We start from the raw sequence: 20463 nt of genomic DNA on the forward strand, positions 1-20463 counted from the left end.
AGTATTAGGGACTAAATTCCAGAGGTTTCTTTGACCACAGTAACTTTTATACAACTGCTACCTCATATATTTCTAAATAATAGCTTTTAAAAATTAGTAAGTTTGGGATGGGGCAGGGGATGGGCTAGAAGAGGTCAATGGGGGAAAAAGGGGAACTTATGTAATACTTTCAATAATAATTTTTTTAAATAATACAGTAATAAAAAATTAGATTTATGTAAAATTCACACCCTCAGTAAATATAGCATATATTTGTTAATCTATCACTTTTTACAGTTTATCTATTTCTAAACATTATTGAATTATAAGAGAAAAGTCAGATTCCAACACATTTGTTTTTATGACTAATTTTCTATAACAATGACTACTAAAATGTCCTCTCTTTACACAAGCACAGAATCTCTTCCTTTGGAGATAAATGTGTCTGTCAGTTAACAACATTTATAGAGTGTGAACTCCATGTAGGCCATTATTGCATGTGTCCCATGGAGAAACAGAAGATATAAATGAAATTGCCCAGAACTGAGGAAAGAGTAAGAGAAGAGGAAATGGATGCAACTGTGGAAAACTACTCATTCACAATGGAGGGGGTGAAAGACTGCACATAGTATTATTTCCATGCCCTGTTGATATACCGACCAACTGCAGAATCTCTTCCGATTAAAATATATAATTGTCACTGAAAAATCCTTTACAATAACGTGAAAAAAAGATAATGAGTGTTTGGCTTTGAGGTGAGCCAAACTGACTGTAATCACTGCCCTTGCCCATCTGACAAAATTTTGTTATCCAAACTCAAATGACATCATTCCTGTAAAGTATTCAATGATCTATAAACAAAAATATGAAAAACACAGTTAAGTAGTTAATATTATATATCAGAGTAGCTCTTGACTGTGTGTTATCAGTCTGTGCTATTTAATTATGAGCCTTAGCAGACTTACTATTAGGTATCACCTTAAACACTAGAATCTAACACTCAGGTGATGATGGTTTTGAGATGTTCTTTTACTAATTGCCAATGGTATTTAAATATCTTCATACTCTTATTTAACAGATAGAAAACTACAATTAAAAATTGAAAGTGAAGTGCAATTTAATGTAGAAAACATCACTAACCCTATTAAATAATTATAGTACCTCTGGAAATTGTAGTGAAACCACTTTACAGCTTAAAAGAAGGGGAAATTGAGTTATGCTTGCATATGTTTTAAAATTAATGTTTTTAAATATGTTTTTATTGATTTCAGAGAGAGAGGGAGAGAGATAGAAACATCAATGATGATAAAGAATCATTGATTGGTCACCTCCTGCATGCCCCACACTGGGGATCAAGCCTGCAACACCGGCATGTGCCCTGATCATGACCTCCTGGTTTATAGGTTGAAGCTCAACCACTGAGCCACACCAGTCAGGCTAAAATAAATGTTTTGGTAGAATTATATTTTGGTAACTTCAATATTAATAAAGAAAAAAAATTATCTAAACCATTTTTTTGTTGTTGTTATACCTGAACTGATAGGAGGTATTATTTTATAAAAATAATTCAGAATACATTTGAGTAATTATTTTACACAATTTTGTGTTTAAATAAATATAAAAGTCAACCTTAAAGAAGGTCATATGTATCGTTTTTTAAAAAATGAAAATTTAAAAATATTGGAAAATTCCCTTCTCAGTATAACACAGCTACAGGAAACATAATTAGATTAATAGTACCCAATCTAGTCTCACACTCTTATTAATGTTCAAGGAAGTGAACAATTTCTTTAGAATAAAGCTATTACTAGTATGCTAATCTGATAATGTGACAATAAGGTTCATAAAGATTATATCCGTGAAAAGTTTCTCTAATATGAAGAGATTATCTTTACCATCCAATACTCCGTCAAGCTGCTCCCCATACTTATCAAATCAATTACTGTTGACATAGGAACAGCAAATTAATGTTAGTTTAGAAAATGTAGTTAAGAAATAGATAAATCAGTTTAAAATTATACCCAAATTCTATGTCAAAACCCTGGAACTATGATTTTTTTAGTTTAACACTCTCTCTGTTAGCAGCATTATAGCCTCTCTTTAGATCTTTATGATTACTTACACTCTTCTAAAAGAAATCGGACATCCTTAAAAAATTAGTCATGTATAGGTTTGAAGTATGCAAATTATTTATGCACCCTCCTTTTTGAAAGTTCCAAGTAAATTAATAAAAATATCTTACTGAACCTCTGCATATTTTTTTCCAATATAAATCACTCTACTGTAAAAACAATTAAATTCACAAAATAGTTTAAAATGTGCATATATTGAATATTAACTGTATTTTAATATTCTACATATAACTCTTTGTATTTGATAAGGTGCAGCAAAGAGAAAATTATCCTCAAATTGATAATTTTTATGTGATTGTGAAAAACTAAACGTGTTATGAGAAGTAGTGTTTTCAAGATATACAACTGATTTTTAACAAAAGCTTGCAACATCAAATGAAAGTTACTTTTACATTGGCATCATGGTAACCTCTGCACTTTTAATTATCTTAAGATCCTACCACCTGTTTTTCAGCACCTTTCTTAAATTCTTTCAAGAAATTGTCCTTGGAACTAAAGATTTTGTTTTCTACATTTGTTAAGTGGTGCTAAAAATTCATTCTTTCAGTAAATGTTAAGAAATGGTCAAAAGTTATCTGTAATTATGTCTGATGTACCATTTGGGGTCAAGAGTTCCAAAATTATTGTAGATATTTTAGAAAGGTACTCAAATCTTACAGTAGAAAATTTAGTTTTCTATATATATACTTACACATATAAAATATAGTTTATAAAATACTTTTTTAAAAATATAATAGGTACACTTATGCTATTCTTCATACATATTTTATACTATAAGTATATGTTAAATGTTATCACATTAAAACATACATAAAAGGTACATATATTTGTATTAGTTGCATAATATTATAACATTGTACAATACTGATTTCCTTTATCTTAATTTTAAAAAAAGATATGCAATGTGGTTAGAAGAAATAGATGTTTATTAATAAAAGGACAAGAATATAAGTATCTATTATGGTTATGAGTTTTATTATAATTCCATAGCCCAAACTTGAGAAAGGAAATTCTGGGCTGGTAAATTTGAGAGCTTTACTAAGCTAACTGTGGGGAAGCCTGGTTTAGAGAAACCTCAGACCATATAATTTATTTAACATGAACTTGCTGCTGTCAAACTTATCAGTTAAACCACTCAGCAACATACACCTAAATGACAACCTTTTAATACTTTGCATTACCTTCTAACCCAATCCTCAACTGTCATTTTGCTTGTTTTTGTTTTTTACCAAATATAGTCTTGGGACTAATTAGGCAAAGAAAATGAATTGATTTCCTAGGCAGATCACTGAACTTTTTAATGCCAACATGGCAATTAAGGCAAAAAATAATTCATACACAGAATTCATGCCCTAGAATGTAGGCAGGTTCTGGAAAATGCTGATATGCATGACAAAAACACTTGTTGCATGTGGTTATGATAGTTTTGTAAACATATCCTTTGAAAACTGAAAAAAATTATTTGGAAACAGTATTTATCCCTGATTTTCATAAATTACTTATATCTGGAAATGAACCTAGTATTAGGACAATTTGAAAGAAGGCTGTTCACAATTGATGTCAATAACATGTTTGTGTGGGCAGCTTTTGAAATACTGTTAGCAGATTAATTTTATCCCATTCTTAAAAAGAAAAACAAAGTTTCACCTCACTTGAAAAAAGGTAAAACTAAAAAAAAAAATTCCCCTTAGGAGACATTTTTAAAATGACTGAAATAAAAAGGAAAAGCAACATAACAAATGTCAAATATATTATTAGCAAACAAATATGCTGATGAAATGTTACACATAATGTAAGTCAGTATGGAAAAACATATTGCTAGAATGATTTAAAATCAGGTTACAATCACTTTGCACATATTATGTGATTGCACATATTTTCCATTCTTTCTGTAAACCTTCTGTTCTTAAATTATTTGACAAATGCTAGCAGGATTCACATTAACATTAATTTCTTTGTAACACATTTATAAAATATTCTACCATATCCCATTGTCTTTCATTGGACTGAAAGTTGAATTTCCTCTAATAATTTCCTTAACATTAAGAAAAATAACAAAAAGCTCAAAAGCTTACTTTAGCCTGAGGAATTTTAGAGGGAAGGCAGGAATGGGGAAGTGGGGAGAGATTAACCCAAGAATTTATATGTATATATGCATAACCCATGAACACAGACAATAATATGGTGAAGGCTTGGGGGTAGGGGTGTGGGGTGGGGATGGGGGTGGTCAATGGGGGAAAATCATGGGGACATCTGTAACACTTTCAACAATAAAGATAAATTTCTTTAAAAAGCTCACTTTAGTTTAAATGTGCATTCAGGGAGTGCTTGTCTGGTATAATTCAGCTGATAAATATGAACCTATATGTTTATCAAATCCCTAAGAAGATTATCTAAATCAACTCCATGTAATTACCATTCACCATCTGTTCCACCAGGGCCTGAGCTGATCTGCTGGCATCTTGTAGTTTTCTGAACTTCTCAGCTTTTTCTCGTTCTATGGCCTGCAGCATGACAGCAAAGGTGAAGATTTCAGTACAAGGATTGTGTAGCTTACACAGTAATTATAACTTCTACTTGCCCTTTCAAGCCTTAAGATATTTCACTCTGTCAGCTTATCATGCGAATCTAAAGATTTGTTCTCAAGTTTCTTGGCACCAGAAGCATCAATATGGCAATGGAAGCACATGCCATTTCCACACTGAATTACTACTATTTTTAATAAGCTGTCTACTCATAACTTGTTTACATAATAGTTTCTGAGGCATTGTTATGAAAGGCTGCAAAAAAGGGGGGAAGAACCAACAAAGGCAAATTATAACACTGAAAAGATAAAGTGTCACATAATTAAAATGGGATTTGTCTTTTTAAAAATATACACCACTGAAATTATTCCTCATAACAAAAGTATATATTCTGTAATAAAAATCAAATAGAAAATCCAGTATGTATAACAAGCGTGAAAAGTAAAGTAGCATGACTAATTTAGAAAAACCACATTTATCTAAATACAAAACTGCTGTTTAATTTTTCCCTCTAAAAGTGTCGAAGTACTCCCACTTATAGGAAAAATAGTTTCAGCTTCAAAAAGGTTTCTAAATTTATTTATTCATTTCTCCCAGAGTTAACTTTTGAACTACAAAAACACATTACAACTAACCAAAATTAGCATTCAATACTGTTGAATTTAATAATGTCTCTACATAGACTTCAATTTTAAACCATGATTCAGCTACCTTACTATAGTCACTAAAAAGATATGGCTATAACAACATATATGTTCTAAAACATAACTACCCGCAGAAAAAGCAAGCTATAATATATTTAACATGTAGTAAAAGCAATACTTCAATGATTAATAATATTATCCAAAGATTTCACTTGAGTTTGTGGCAAGATTCTATTCTACATCATACTTCTTCAAAACTTTATTTAGATTGATAGGCATTTAAACAAATATCCCAAGGTATAATATTGGACTACATATAGGAGGGAGAACATATAACAGATACGTGCACACTCTACAGGGTTGCTCAGTAGAACTTTCTGCAGCGATGAAAATATTCCATATCTACACTGTCCAATACAGTAGCCACTAGCCACGTGTGGATGTTGAGCACACGCAACATGGCAAGTGTGAGTGATGAAATTAATTGTAAATTTAATTTTTTTAAAATTTTAAAAGCCACATGTGTCAAGTGTCAATTTTACAGTGCATATCTAGTGTCCTCCATATGAAAGTAAACAGTTAAAGATAAATAGTCATTATATATAATATGGCAACATCAGGAATACTTTCAGGGAAACAGCAAATATTTTCAATATTTCAAAAGATTATCCATTTTAAGGAATATACACAATTAAATATAGGTTTTTAAAACCAATTTTAAAAGAATTTCTTGAACTAGGATTATTGGATTCAAAGTCAAGATTGCAACAAGCTAAAAGAGCCAAGAGACAATATTATACATCTAATCAGGAAAAAATGTAATATACAATAAATAAACTACTTAAAAATTAGCAGAATAAATGACCAGTGAAATAAAACACTATACAATGATAGTTTTTTTAAAAGTACTTTTAGTTTAGATGGAAAATATACATTTTACACTAAGCTGTCAAGGGCAGCAAATGAGAACTCCGATTCACTTGTATTCTACTTGAAAATTTCAAAGCACACACATTGTGGTGTTTGGGGATTATATGCACCCTGCATCCCATACCAATTAGCAGGTGAAACTTCTGGCGTATCTTGAAAGTCATTTTCACAAAGAAATTATTGAATTGTTTACACAAGCATGTGGATACCATGGAAGGTTCTAACTTGATAGTTGAACTAACACGTCAATGAGAAGGAAGTAGCCAAACAACTTATTAAAGGTAAGAACCTAGGTGAAGCTATCAAATTCCCATTTTCTCAACGCTCAGCTTTTGACTTCTAAATCCTCTGTCCTTAGCAGCTTAGTGGCTCATGTGTTTTCCAACACTTTAATTTTTTTCTCCATTAAAGGTTAATTCTATTTCTAAAGGACTTTGAGTCCTTTAGAAAAAAAAAGCACATTCCAACTAAACATAATATTCACAACTATAAAGAGTTACAGCACTATTTGGGTGTCCCAAACTTGAACTATATCATGAAAAATAAGTAAATAAATAATAAAAGAGACAGAAAAAAGAAAAGAATACACTAACGCTAAACAATAAGAACAATGACAAAAACTGCTGCTCTTTTAAGTAAACAATTTTAGACTTATTCTTTCCTATCAGAGTGGCTTCTATTTTATCCACACTGAGTTTTTTCCACATGAAATTATATAAAGAGTAGAATCAGAAAATGATGTTGTCTTCATAAATGATGAAAAGAAATTAATGACCTTCTAAATGTCATGATCATAATTTCTTTATTCTAAGCATCTAACAGAATAATCAACCTATACTACTAACAGAGAGACAAATTTATAATTGAATATATCAGGGTAATGTTTGAGCTCAAATATCGTGTTTGGTTAACCACATTATTCCAGTAGTTCTACTGTAAATAATAACAATAACAACCACCACAACAAAACAATAATATGTGAAGAAGAAAGTGAGATAACAGAGGTTTGTGGATATTTGAAAAAAGTTACATAACCATGATAAAAGTGGGCTTCCTTTTATACTGTCTACAAAATTACAGTTTATGTATATTTTCCATATGTATGTCACAATAATTCTGTCATATAGAAGAAATCGACATTATGTTACCCTATTTCATACAAGAGAAAATTGAGCATCAATAAGATTGTCATGTATCCAAGATCTTAGAAGTATAGCCTAAGTGCCCATCAGTAGATGAGTGTAATAAAAAAAAAACGGTACATCTACACAATGGAATACTACGCTGCTGTAAAAAGGAAGGCACTCCTACCATTTGCAACAGCATGGATGGAGCTGGAGAGCATTATGCTAAGCGGAATAAGTCAGTCAGAGAAAGATAAATATCACATGATCCCACTCATTTGTGGATTATAATGAACAACATAAACTGATGAACAAAAATAGATCTAGAGACAGAGAAGCATTGATCATATGCTCAAACCTCAGAGGGAAAGTAGGGGAGGGTTGGGGTAAGGGGGAGAGATCAACCAAAGGACTTGTATGCATGCATATAAGTATAACTAATGGACGCAGACACCAGGGGGGTGAACGCATGAACGTGAGTGGGGGATGGGGGGTAGGGGGCAATGGGGCGATAAGGACACATATGTAATACCTTAATCAATAAAGAAAGAAAAAAGAAGTAGCAAGTTTTGGATACAATATTAGAACCTGATCATCTATGTATAAGTTTAGCTCTCTTTCAAACATACTCTGCTGCTTCTAGCAGTATTTCAATGGAAATTAATCAAACATATTTGAACATATCTGACTACAACTCACAGCAAAGGTGACATGATAGTTTGAATGTATTCAGGGATAATATTAAAAATATATAATCATTAATGCATCATGGGCACCAGATCAGAAGGAATGCTTGGCCACTTAGAATGGATACTGACAGTCTATAAGCTGATTGACATCTCTGTGTACAGCTCAGTTACTATCCCCCATTGCCAGATGTATATTATATGCAAACTGAGTAACTGGTGCATAAACAGAGAATAGGCCCAGGGAAAAAGCAGTTACTGCCCTCCACATAGTTGCCAATGTTTGATAGCTGAGTTCTGTTGAGTAACATCACGTTAAAGACAGGGAAGAGTCCAAAAAAACATTTCATTTCAGACACAGCTATAGATGGTCGATTTCAAATGAGAAAATGTAGGAAAGCAAGGAAACATTCAGGAAGGTAATGAAAAGAAAAGTGTTGGGGTCACGCTGTTCTCAGTTGGTTTGAATTCTGTCTTCACTGCTTACCACCTGTTTGGCATTCAGAACGTGATTCTGCCTTTCTGAGCCTTAATATATTCTATGTAAAATAATAATAAAGATACCTGCTCTCCAGGAATTCTGAGGGGATTAGAGTAGGCTCTTCATATAATTTATTCCACAAATTGGGACAATTTTTATAGCAAATGGGAAGCTAGAAATAACTGAGCTGTGACAAACAGAATGACATAAACGGAGAATGTCCCAGACAAACTAGCGCTTGTGGTCATTCTACGAAAGGTGATCTCAATAATCTTCAAAACAAGGTTAGGAAAAACTGGTACCAGGTTCATTGGAGCACCTTTCTCACAGAAATGTGTGAGAAGTTTCCACATATAAAGTGTTGAAGAAGTTGATTAAAAAATATCACTGAAACTCCTTTTTTTTCCTGTATCTGGACATACATGCATTTATTCTCAAATGAAATACATGAACTCCTGTTTTAAAATAGGTTATATTTAGCCCTAGCCAGTGTGGCTCAGTGATTGGAGCACTGGCCCATGCACCCAAGGGTCACAGCTTCCATTCCCTGTCTAGGGCATGTACCTGGGTTTCAGGTTCGAGCAGGGTGCATGCTGGAGGCAACCAATCGATGTGCCTCTGTCTTCTACCCTCTGTCACATCCATGTCTCTCTCTCTTGCCCTTTCTCTCTCTCTCTCGCTCTCCCCACCTCTCTCATTTTCTCCCTCTCTTTCTCTCTCTCCCCTCCCCTCTCTCCTCCCTTCCAGTCTCTCTCTAAAAAATCAATGGAAAAAATACTCTCAAGTAAGGATTAACACCAAAAAAAAAAAAAGATTAGATTTATAGTTCCTAATGCTTCTATTTTCTCTCATTTTCTCAAAGAAATATCTGCTAAAATTACAGAAAAAGTAAAATAAAAATCAAAAGCTAATTCTGGAGAGAAATATGGTTCTGGAAAAGGGATAGCAAAGCCCTTACTCCAAAGAATTCTGTGCCACCAAGGGGAAAAATTGGCCTTCCACAGGTCTGTCTTGCAAAGAAAAAACTGGCCCCATTACAAAAGAGAAAAGAGGACCCCTCACACCTGTTCCCTTACTCAGGTCCATCAAAACCGCTGTTATTAATGTCACATTAGCCTCCATGCTACTACATTCAATGGCTGATTCTCAGGCCTCAGCTTACTTAACAAACTTTGACTCAGAGGGTACTTCTTAGAAATATTTCTTAATTTGCCTTCCTAGACTAGAACTGCAAAGATTTTTCCTCCTACCTCAAAAACTGTCTTTATTCCATCTGCTATGCTGGTTCCTCCTTATCTCTGTGACCTCTACATTTAGTGCCCGAGGGATCGATATGTATTTACGTTTGTTCAGGTCAAAAACCTAGAATCCTTCCTCACTCTTCTCTTTCTCACCAACACCACATTCAATCCATCAGAAAAGCCCATTGGTTCAAACCTCAAAACACATCCAGAAAGTGGTGATTACTGTGCTCACTACTACCACACAAGTCAAAAGACTTCCTCATCTCTCAGGGGTCTAGATGTTTCCAAGTAACCCACTAAATGGTGTTTCTACTTTTACCTTTGCTCCATGATGATATATTCTCAACACAGCAGACAGAAGAAGTTAGACACAATAGTGGCCAGCTCAACTCTCCAATAACCTCCCTTCTCACTCTGAGTAATAGTCCAAGTTGTAACCATAGCCCTGCCTGGTCTTATCTTCCATAACCTCTCTGACCGATTCTCCTGCTACTGAGCACCTTGATTACTCAGCTCCAGCCACACTCTGTTGTTCTTCAACATGCCAGGCATGCTCCTGCCTCAGGATTATGCATTTACTCTTCCCTCTGGCTGAAATGCTCCTCCCTCCCATATTTAGATAATTAATCCTTCACTGCCTTTAGATCTTTATTTAAATGTCACTTTATCAGTTAGGCCTTCCATACCCACTCTATCTATATACACACTTTCTAGCCTTCATTCCTCCTTTATTTTTGTCTTTGGCATTTATCAATATTATATACGTTTTATATATTAATCTTGATTAATGTTTATCTTTCCCACTGAAATATAAACTGATAAGGTCCAGGATCCTTGTGTATTTCTTTCTTCACACTATCTCCAGTGCCTAGAACAGTACCTGGTACATAGTAGATGCATAATAAGGTGAGATCTATTGTAGCATAATGCCTCCATATACACTATTATATTCTTTCCAACCCCACCAACAGTAAAAATGCTCTGTGAAGTTGTGATATATAACAAGACTTGGCAGCTATACATACATATAATAACCTCAGAACCAGCTCATGGGGTTGGGTCCTGTAAGCTCAGTTAAGTAAAGCTGGATTAAATAACAGTCTTTTAGAAACTGCAGGTTAGTTTAGGAGTTAGGCACATCAAACAGGACTTTTATGATGCCCTGAGAGCAGTAATAAACAATTACCCAAATCGTAAACAAATAGTATCATGTAAAATTCATTAAGCCAACCTTAATAAAACCTTATTTTGGTGAAGGAAGATAAATGAAAAAGAAAGTGGAAAAACAACACAGTACTTACAACATATCCTATATAACAAAAGCCTAGGTGGCATCACGCGACATTGTCACAAGATGGCCACCACATAATGGCCACCACAAGATGTCACCTCAAGATGGCCGGCAGGGGAGGGCAGTTGGGGGTGATCAGGCCTGCAGGGGAGGGCAGTTGGCAACCAGGCCAGCAGGGGAGGGCAGTTGTGGGCAATCAGGCCGGCAGGGGAGGGCAGTTGGGGGCAAGATCAGGCCAGCAGGGGAGGGCAGTTGGGGGCAATTAGGCTGGCAGGGGGGCTGTGAGGGGTGACAAGGCCGGTGGGGGCAGTAGGGGGCAACCAGGCTGGCAGGGAGGGGCAGTTAGGAGCAACCAGGCTGGCGAGGGTGGGGCAGTTAGGGATGACCAGGCAGGCAGGCAGGTGAGAGATTAGGAGCCAGTGGTCCAGGATTGTGAGAGGGATGTCCGACTGCCGGTTTAGGCCTGATCCCCGGAGTCCCGGATTAGAGAGGGTGCAGGCTGGGCTGAGGGGACCCTCCCCCCCATCCACAAATTTTGTGCACTGGGCCTCTAATATTTTATAATGGAACATATTTTTGAACTTATTTTTATTAACATGGGGAATATTTAATACTTTACTCAATATAGATTCAATATATGATCATATGTTTAAAAACTGTGAGATTCTGAAGTATGTAGTGCACATAATTTCAAGTAAAGAATATAGCAGCTAAAAAAGGCTTCAGTGAACCATTCCATAAGTATTGTACTGTTAATTTTAAAATGCATTATGGACTGATGAAAATTCTTACAGATCATTACAAATTATGAATTCTAAATTGTATAACTTTAAGTGCAAAATAAATGGCAATTGAGTTGTATAATAATGTAAAGAAAAAGAAACAATTAAAATAACCTTTGAGCAAAGTATACAGAAAGAGACATTTACTAATTCTTAAATAAGTTGGCTAAAAACACTATGACCTCTCTTCCTCCTTCATCGGCATCTCTTAAAAGCCTCTTCCTTTCATGACATCTTCTCTAATTAATATGAAAGTAAGTTCCAGATTCCCCAGAGTCCTACTCTGACTTTAGCAGCAATTAATTTTCTATTCATTTAACATTCTATAATGAAGTTTTGCCCTTTGACAGAAAAAGTAATTTATTCACTCAAATGTTTATTTAGAAGTTGTTAAATCCTTCATATCAGTAACAGACCTTGACTTAAAATTAGCCTGCAGAATTGAAAAATAATCACTTATTCATATAGTCAAACATCAGTGGTGCTAAGTACCAGGAGCTATGTTAGGTATTGGAATACTAAAACAACCAAACTAAGATAAACAAACAAACAAACAAACAAAAACAGGAGAAAGAAATTAAGATCCAGTCTCCAATTTCTATAATTTCTAGAAATTGATGACTGGACCTAATTACATTGATTGCTACATTGATTAAATATAATCAATGTAACAATGGCCAGAAATCAGTTTGGATAAGTAAACAGGATTTTGATCATGGTAGTCTTTATGAAAGCAACATGAGACAATGACTTTGTCAGTGCCTTCCAATGGCCACCAGAAACAGGCCTGTAGATTAATAAAGTTAGCTTGATTTAATTTGTTGCATGAAACAGGAAACTATGGGGATATGTCTCTAAGAGGATGTTAAAAAGAGTTTATAGGTATTGGGTTTCTGTAAGATTAAGGGGTGGTAAAGGAAGCAGGACTTTGCCTTTAATTGGATATTGTAGGGAAGTAGGGGTAATTCTATGACTGGGTATCTTGAAAATAATTATCTAGATGACATGGATAATGCAGACAGGATAAAGCTACAATTAGTAAAGAAGCACAATCTGCCATATCAGCATGGATGGGGACATTTGGTCGTTTTGGATGGTTTAGACAATATTATTATTTTTGTCTGTATTGAGACTTGCTGCAAGCTCTAGCATAGCATGTAGCAACTCCAAGGCCTAACTGAAGTGCCAAGCCAGATCATGTGTATCAGTGGCTTCCTTTTTTCTTTCTCAAATGCATATAAACAGAGGCATAACAGGTAATATTTATGTTTCACTAAATTCGTTTTGGCAGAAGCAATCTGAAAACTTCTAAAAAAATAAAACATTAGTGGCAGAGAGGACCAGCTATGGTTTATCATCTTAAACAGAGGTGAGCCACCATATAAACTTTAATCAGGGTTGTGGTGATGGGAATACAGAGAATTAGATAGTTTCAGGGCTGGTAAGGGAGTAAGATTAATTGAACTTGTTAAAGGGCTTGTAAATGATAGAGAAAAATTCAGATGACCCAGTTAGCTTTTAGGTTCCTGGATTAGGCTGTTGGAAATGGGAAAGGAAAGAAAAAGATTAAAGGAGGTTTAAGTTTTCAGGCAAAGATTCAATTAAAGGTGTCTATTAGGCAATTAGATATACTGGTTTGGGCTTTAAGGGACACACATGAGCTAAAGGTACATATCTGGAGGTCATTAGAAAATAAATTCTGTTTGAATGTGAAGGAATGAGGATAATTCAGAGAAGAGAAACAAAGGAAGAACTGTAGAAAATATCAATATTAAAGGGCACTGAGATGAAACAAATGAGGCAAAAATGTAAAAAAGGTAACCAGTAGATAGTGGTATCCCATAAACCAAGGAAGAAAAGAATTTCATAAAAGATAAGGAGGCTAATAGGGTTTAGTCCTGCATAAACGTTGAGTAAAATAAGGCACAAAATATTCATACGTGTGTTTATAGGAGAGGAGGGTTTTCTCAAAGACAGAAAACCAGCCTATTTAAAGGCTGATGATAAAGACCCAAAAACAGAGAGATTGAAGATATGGATGTGTGGCTAAATGGAAACAGGTTCCTTAGGATATAGACAGTGAAGATATTAAGAATATACACATATAGATTAGCCATACCTAGTCAAAAAAGGACAGTCTCTTCCACCAAAGCAGAGGGAAAAGAGACTATATGAACACAAATATGATCTGTGAGATATTATTTTAATTAAATTAAAAGGGGAAAGTCGTCTATTGTAAATGGTGGGGAAAAATTTAGGAGAGCCTTAAACACTTGAAATAATTATTGAGAGAAATTGAGAAATTTTACTAGAGAGGCATGGAAAACATGAATAAGTACTGGTGAATCTGTTAAGATGTGCTATTTCGGAAATGGAGTAATGCTGCTATTAAAACAGTACAGTTATGCAAGTGGGTGGCTGAATTAAGGAGATTTGGGAAATGGCAGATTTTGTAGATAGCAGTACAGTCCACATGGGCTCAGGTTATTAAGGATGAAGGCACAATTTGGGTGGGGAATACTGTGAACCTGGTGCCAAAGTCTTCAATGAGAAAGTAATATAATAAAATGATGAGCAGTAGATAGATGGTCACTTGGCATGAAACACAAGGGAAGGGTTTTTTTTGTTGTTTGGTTGTTTTTGTGTGTGTGTTTTGTTGTTGTTGTTGTTTTTACATAGAGAGTGGTACCTTTGGAATTGGCCCTGGGAAGTAAGGAAACTAGCAATTCTAGAGGAGTGGATATATGAAAGGGTCATTAACCTTAGTAGTGTTCTGAAGGGTAAAAGTGGTTTCCATGTATGAAGAGAGTGAGTATACAGGACTGGGACTGCCTTAGGAAAAGGGTTTCAGAGTGCAGAGTATGAGAGCACAGGAAGGTACTAAAAAGAGGAAGTGAGGCAGAGAAAAGAGAGGAAAGAACATAGAGATTAAGACACAAGAAAGAACAGATGAATAGAAGTACTTATATTCTGGGTTGTAAACACAGATAACAGAGATAAGAGAAAATTGAATCAATTGGCTTGAGAGTTCCTACAGAACCTGGTTAAAAGTTGATTTGTTATGGGTGTAAATAAGCAGAGGTCTGAAGAAGAGCCCAAGGCCTGTTTACCTTAACAGCTGGTAGGAAGGTTTTTAAGTACATTGTACAGGTCCCATATTCTTGGACACCTTATCATGTTATCTTCTAGTCAGACAGGTTGTTTTGTTGTCATGTCTGTGCTCAATTCAAGAAGTTGAGTAGCTAGATCTATTATTCAGCTAGAAATTCTGAACTGTGGTGATATTCACAGAATGAAGGAAGGAGCATTGAAGTAAGAGTGATAAAGTCCCAGATTGTGTCTTGTCTGATTCTCAAAACTTTATGTGCATAAGAATCATCTGAGGGTCTTGCTTAAATGCAAATACTGATTCGTTAGGTCTGAAATCCTACACTTCTAACAAGCTCACAGATGAGGCCTATATTGGTTGTTCAGGGACTACACTTTGAGTAAAAACAACCCCTTGAACTCAAGTTTTAAGTCAGTGTATTACATTAACTGTATGTATAACACACATGCATAATACAGAATAAAACACTGTTAAGTTTAAAAGTATAAAAAATTGAACTGATAATGTCCTAGGACATTCTAATTAGATGAAAGCACTTGAAATTGAAAGAATAAAGTAAAAAAAAGAGAGAGAGAAGGCAATATTTAGCCATTTTTAATGGATGCCTAAAAATGAATTAATAGCACTCAAGTTCATAAGACAGGTCTCCCATGTGTTCAAATTAACCTACATAAACAGACAGGTGAAGAAGTAAGAAAATTAATGTACATCAAAACTGCTTATCCATCATCATTATGCATTTCTCTCAAGGATTTTTAATACATATACATTATATTTAGCCTGAAGGAAATGTCTAGGTAAATCATTTTATGTCCTATTTTAGTAGGCAATTAAAAATGATGTTGTTATTTCAGAAAATGAGAGTAGAAGTTGATAAAGGTGACTCACGAGGCACTAGAAAACCACTCATACAATATTGTATACTTTTTTTAGCACTTTCAGTCTGTCATTGCTGACACTATTGATTAAATGCAAATTGCTTCTAGGTAACCATACAATAACAGGAAATTTTTAAAGTTGCATTCCTTAAATGCTGGGACTCAATTTTCCTGCTTGATCAAAGCTGTTTTAAGATACAGAAATAGGGTGACGAACATATAAGTAGATTATTCAAATATATCTAAAAATGTTTAATTAGTTAATAAAATGTCTGCCCCAGGAGATTCTTACTTTCAGTTGTCAAGTATGTCACATGAACCTGGAAAGGATTTAGAGGGCATCTTCTCAAAGTAATTTTCTAGCCATAAAATTACCCTAAAAAACCCTAACAAAAAATATACCTTCACCTAAGTATACTTTGAAATAAGACATTTTGCTAATTTTCTCCTAAATATATTTTTCTTGAGTTTAATTTTCAAACTAAGATATTAACAAATATAAGCATAGTTCCCATTTCTTGCAAGTACATGTAATAGTTTATTATTATTAGATAACAGACTATTGTATAAAGCTAATAATAAATTTCTAATTTATAAGTAGTGAATTCTGAGAAATGTTGATGAAATTATCTCTCATCCTCAAGCAACCTAAGAAACAGATTATTTTTCCCAGAAGATTTCTGTGTTCTCCAAAGGTTCTAACTGCACATCAATTACTAACTTGCTTCTGAGTTAGTATTGTATGTGTTAAAAATAGAATAGATTTTGTCATTCATGAAATAGAATGCTTGAAAGAATAGTCAGAATTAATCCACACAAATGTAACCTTCCTATTGTTCAAATTATTTGACATTCAGGATATTTTTTCTTTAACCTGTCCACTGCAGAGTATTTACTCTTCCTGCTAGAAAACTTACAAACTACAAGCACACCTCAGAGATACTGCAAGTTTGGTTCCATGCCACCGCAATAAAGGGAGCCACAATTAAAGTGAGTCATAATCATTTTGCTGGTGGAGGAGGGTCTTACCTTCTTCAATATGTAAAAATCATAACATCTATGAAGCACAATAAAGTGAAGAACAATAAAATGAGGTATTTCTGTATTGCCAGTTACATCCCAAAAATGGATGTTTTATAATTGTTGAAGTTGAGAAATCGTAGCCCTGATAATGTCCCTGAAGATGAAGCAACTCTTATTAAATCAATAAAAATCCCTATTGTGAAGGACAAAATTATTATGTCTCAGTAGGGAATAAAAATAGCACACCATCTCATGTCATAAATAAATATTGAAAAATCCTGTACTTTTTAGTTATAACAATGTAATAATTAAATATCTAGAGAATGCAAAACTGCTATAATTTATGAAAAGTATCAACGACTATAAAGAATACCTTTTTAATGACAGTGAAATCATAAACAACAAAGTCCTAAGTATAGTATTTTTACATGTCTATTTTATTCTATAAGCTTGCTAAGTCCCAGCCTTGAAATGACAGAACAATATGTGAAGGGAAATCAATATAAGTTCATGTTATAAAATTGTTAACTTACAGCTAAACAATAAAAAAGGTATTGAAGAAGGTTAATGGAAAACATTCCTGGTCATTCGCAGCAGAACAAGGGAAGGTTCTACTAGGCTAAACTTTGATTCTAATTGGTATCTAAAATACACTTTAAAGATATAGTTAAACACATGATATATTGCTTTAATCTTTTCAATTCTAATAGAATCAGAGAGTACAAAGCATAGAGTTTACAAGCAACAAAACTTCGGGAAAATACAAGAGAATTAATGCATAACCTACATTGACTTTCTCTTTAAGGTCTGAGAAGTTGCCATCTTTCCGATAGATGGCAAATTCAGGACTCTGTAACACAGCTTCAGAACGAGTGATCCAACTGTGAAGTTCTGTTATGTCGACATCCAACCTAAGACAGGAAAAATAAGGATCATTATTTCTTGATTATATCTTTCTTCTATATGGAAAAAGGTAATCTATCCACATTTATCATTCTCCAACTAATCTGAGACTCCTGCTCTATGCCTTTGTTATTATTAATAGCACTAATATTTCCCTATTCAGGTAGGCTCAAAATGTGGAGTCAGCTTTGATCTAGAGTCTTATGATCAAGGAGGTCATTTCATTCATCTCAATGTAGCCACCACCTCTACTGAATCCCCTATAAGCCATTAGTCAGCCTCTGCTTGAATGTTTGCACTGGTAGAAAAATTACTACTTCCCAAGATAACCCTACTTCTTTTTGGAAACCATTTATACCAAACATAATGTTCCATTTTGGGGGCCCCCATTGAACAAGTTCTCTGCTATTTATGCTCTTGTTTAATTTCTAACTGTATTGACTCTGGATGCGGCCATGTGATTTACTATGGCAAATGGGATATCAGTAAGTGTAATGCAAGCAGGAGCTTCATAAGTGCTTGCACCTTAGATCTTGTCCTCTGAGAGCAGACACTAAGAGAATGCAACTGTTAAGAATTCGAACAATCCTTTAAGAAACCTCAACCTAGCCAGCTGGAGAGACTATGTGGAACAGCACAAGGGACCAGGCATGAAAATAAAGCCTTCTCTGACCTCTGGACCATCTCAAATACCAGCTGAATATAACCAAGTGAGTGCTCCAGCTGATACCACATAGAATCACAGAACTGCCTCAAGATCCTACATTGCAGAATTGTGAAAAATGATAAATAACTATGTTAAGACACTAAATTTGGGTGTTGTTGTTATGCTGAAATATATATTTGATCATCTACCCTGATATTCTCAAACATTCTTTTATTGCAGAGATCTATGGAGCTAATGGGAGTAAATATCCACTATCATCAGATGACAGGTCTAGTTAAAGCACAGGTTTTAGGGCAGTCATGGGAGGGTTGCCAGGGTGAATGATCTCTATGAGTCACTTGAAATTCTGGGCACAATTCTGAATGTGTGTTTTTTCCTCAAGAAAGAAACCCTAGATTTTATCAGCATCTGTAAAGAATCTGTGAAAAGGGAATTTAGAGATCATCTAATCCAATAGTTTATTAAACAAAACAAACAACCAAACAAATGAAAGTCTACAGAAAAAATAAATGACATTCAATTTTCCATAGGAAATTTGTGAAATAGAACAAAAATACTAATACAAGATTTAGACACCAATTATGTACTTTAATTATTATGCTATAACTTCTTTCCAATCCAATCCTCAAATAGTTGAAGTCATTTCTTTAAATAAACTAGAAGATATCTGTCCTAGTCCTAGTTACTTCAATGGATAATCCATAGTTTCCTTAAAATCTGGCTGCTAAAGGGATCATATCAGTAGTATTTAGTATTATAAGGGAAAAACAGATAATTATCTTCCTGGTTTATAACACTTTCACTGATGCAGCCTAGGAGTTAAATCAATGTTTTCATTTCCATATTAGACTTTCAACTCGCATGGAAGTTAAATTGAGTTAAACTTCTAGGAATTTTTCACAAAAATTATCATTAAGCCAGTTCTTCACTATCACAAACTTGTAAACTGATTTCCTGAAATAAAATTTCAGGGCTTTAAATCATATAAACCTGTTAAAACTTTCCATGTTAGTTGCAGGTTATTAGTTTAAAATTAAACTGATATAGAGCCTCACAGAACATAAAACACTTCTAATAAAGTATTCTCTTTTTGTGTACTTCCAGAAGCCTTAGTAAGGTATTATCAATCTCTCTGCTCATATAAGGAGATGGAGACACAGCAAAATTAATTTATCTCAGACTATTAGAACCATAGGGAAGGAACTTAATTCATCTTGTTCACTATTATATCCTTCACCTCAAAGAAGGCCTGGTTCACAGTAATAAATATTTACTGAGTAAAAGCTATCCAACTAGAAATTGAAGGAACAGAAATCTAATTTCAGACATTTTTTACCCCAAATCCCTCATTGAATGTCAATATTTTCATTTGCATATGGAATATAAATATGTATGACTTTTTATTTTAACATACATGGCAATTGCTGTCTTTCTTACATCTTGCTCTCCCATAAATTTCATCCCTGGGTTTCCTATTTCTTCATTCATAATGTTGGTATTAAAATACAGGCATACCTCGGATATATTGCAGATTTCATTCTAGACAACCGCAATACAATAAGTAGTGCAATAAAGGAATCCCAATCTTTTCGGTGGTAGAAGGTCTTGCCTTCAATTTGTAAAAAACTCAACATCTGTTAAGTGCAATAAAGCAAAGTGCAACAAAACAATGTGTGACTGTAGAGTCCTATTGTGTGCTTCTACAAATGTCTCCATGTCTCTCATTTATGTTAAGTCTTTAACTGTGGCCATTTAACCATCTACCAAATCTAGTACATTTCTCCTTCAAAATGTCTTAAGGGATTTTGTTTTTATTTTGGTATAATATAGAAATCCATGTGTTTCTCTGCCTACAGGCATTCACTTGGCAGTGCATGGGGTGGGACAGGAGTTCTGATGTTCACACCTCAGGAGTGACCCTTAACTAGTGGAACCTGGGAGTTGGTGGATAAATATGCCAGCTCCCTTGTCCTTCGGTGTGCAACCATCATGAAGGATGTTACACACAGTGCCTCGGAAGGTTCCCAGAAGAATTGAGTCCCAGTTGTCTCCAGCAATAACCGGC

General features: G+C 34.4%; 1 protein-coding gene across 1 annotated transcript in view; it reads right to left on the reverse strand.

Annotated features, from left to right (window-relative positions):
• The window catches only part of DMD (dystrophin), a 2279750-nt gene that overhangs the window by 1424077 nt on the left and 835210 nt on the right, over positions 1 to 20463 (reverse strand). The window contains exons 18-19 of the mRNA XM_023751347.1: positions 17616 to 17739; positions 4528 to 4615 (exon numbers count right to left, since the gene is read on the reverse strand). Of these exons, the coding sequence (XP_023607115.1) occupies positions 4528 to 4615; positions 17616 to 17739 (212 nt within the window). The remainder of the gene's footprint in view (positions 1 to 4527; positions 4616 to 17615; positions 17740 to 20463) is intronic.

Source organism: Myotis lucifugus, unplaced genomic scaffold (genome assembly GCF_000147115.1).
Source record: "Myotis lucifugus unplaced genomic scaffold, Myoluc2.0 scaffold_20, whole genome shotgun sequence".
Classification (NCBI taxonomy): Eukaryota; Metazoa; Chordata; class Mammalia; order Chiroptera; family Vespertilionidae; genus Myotis; species Myotis lucifugus.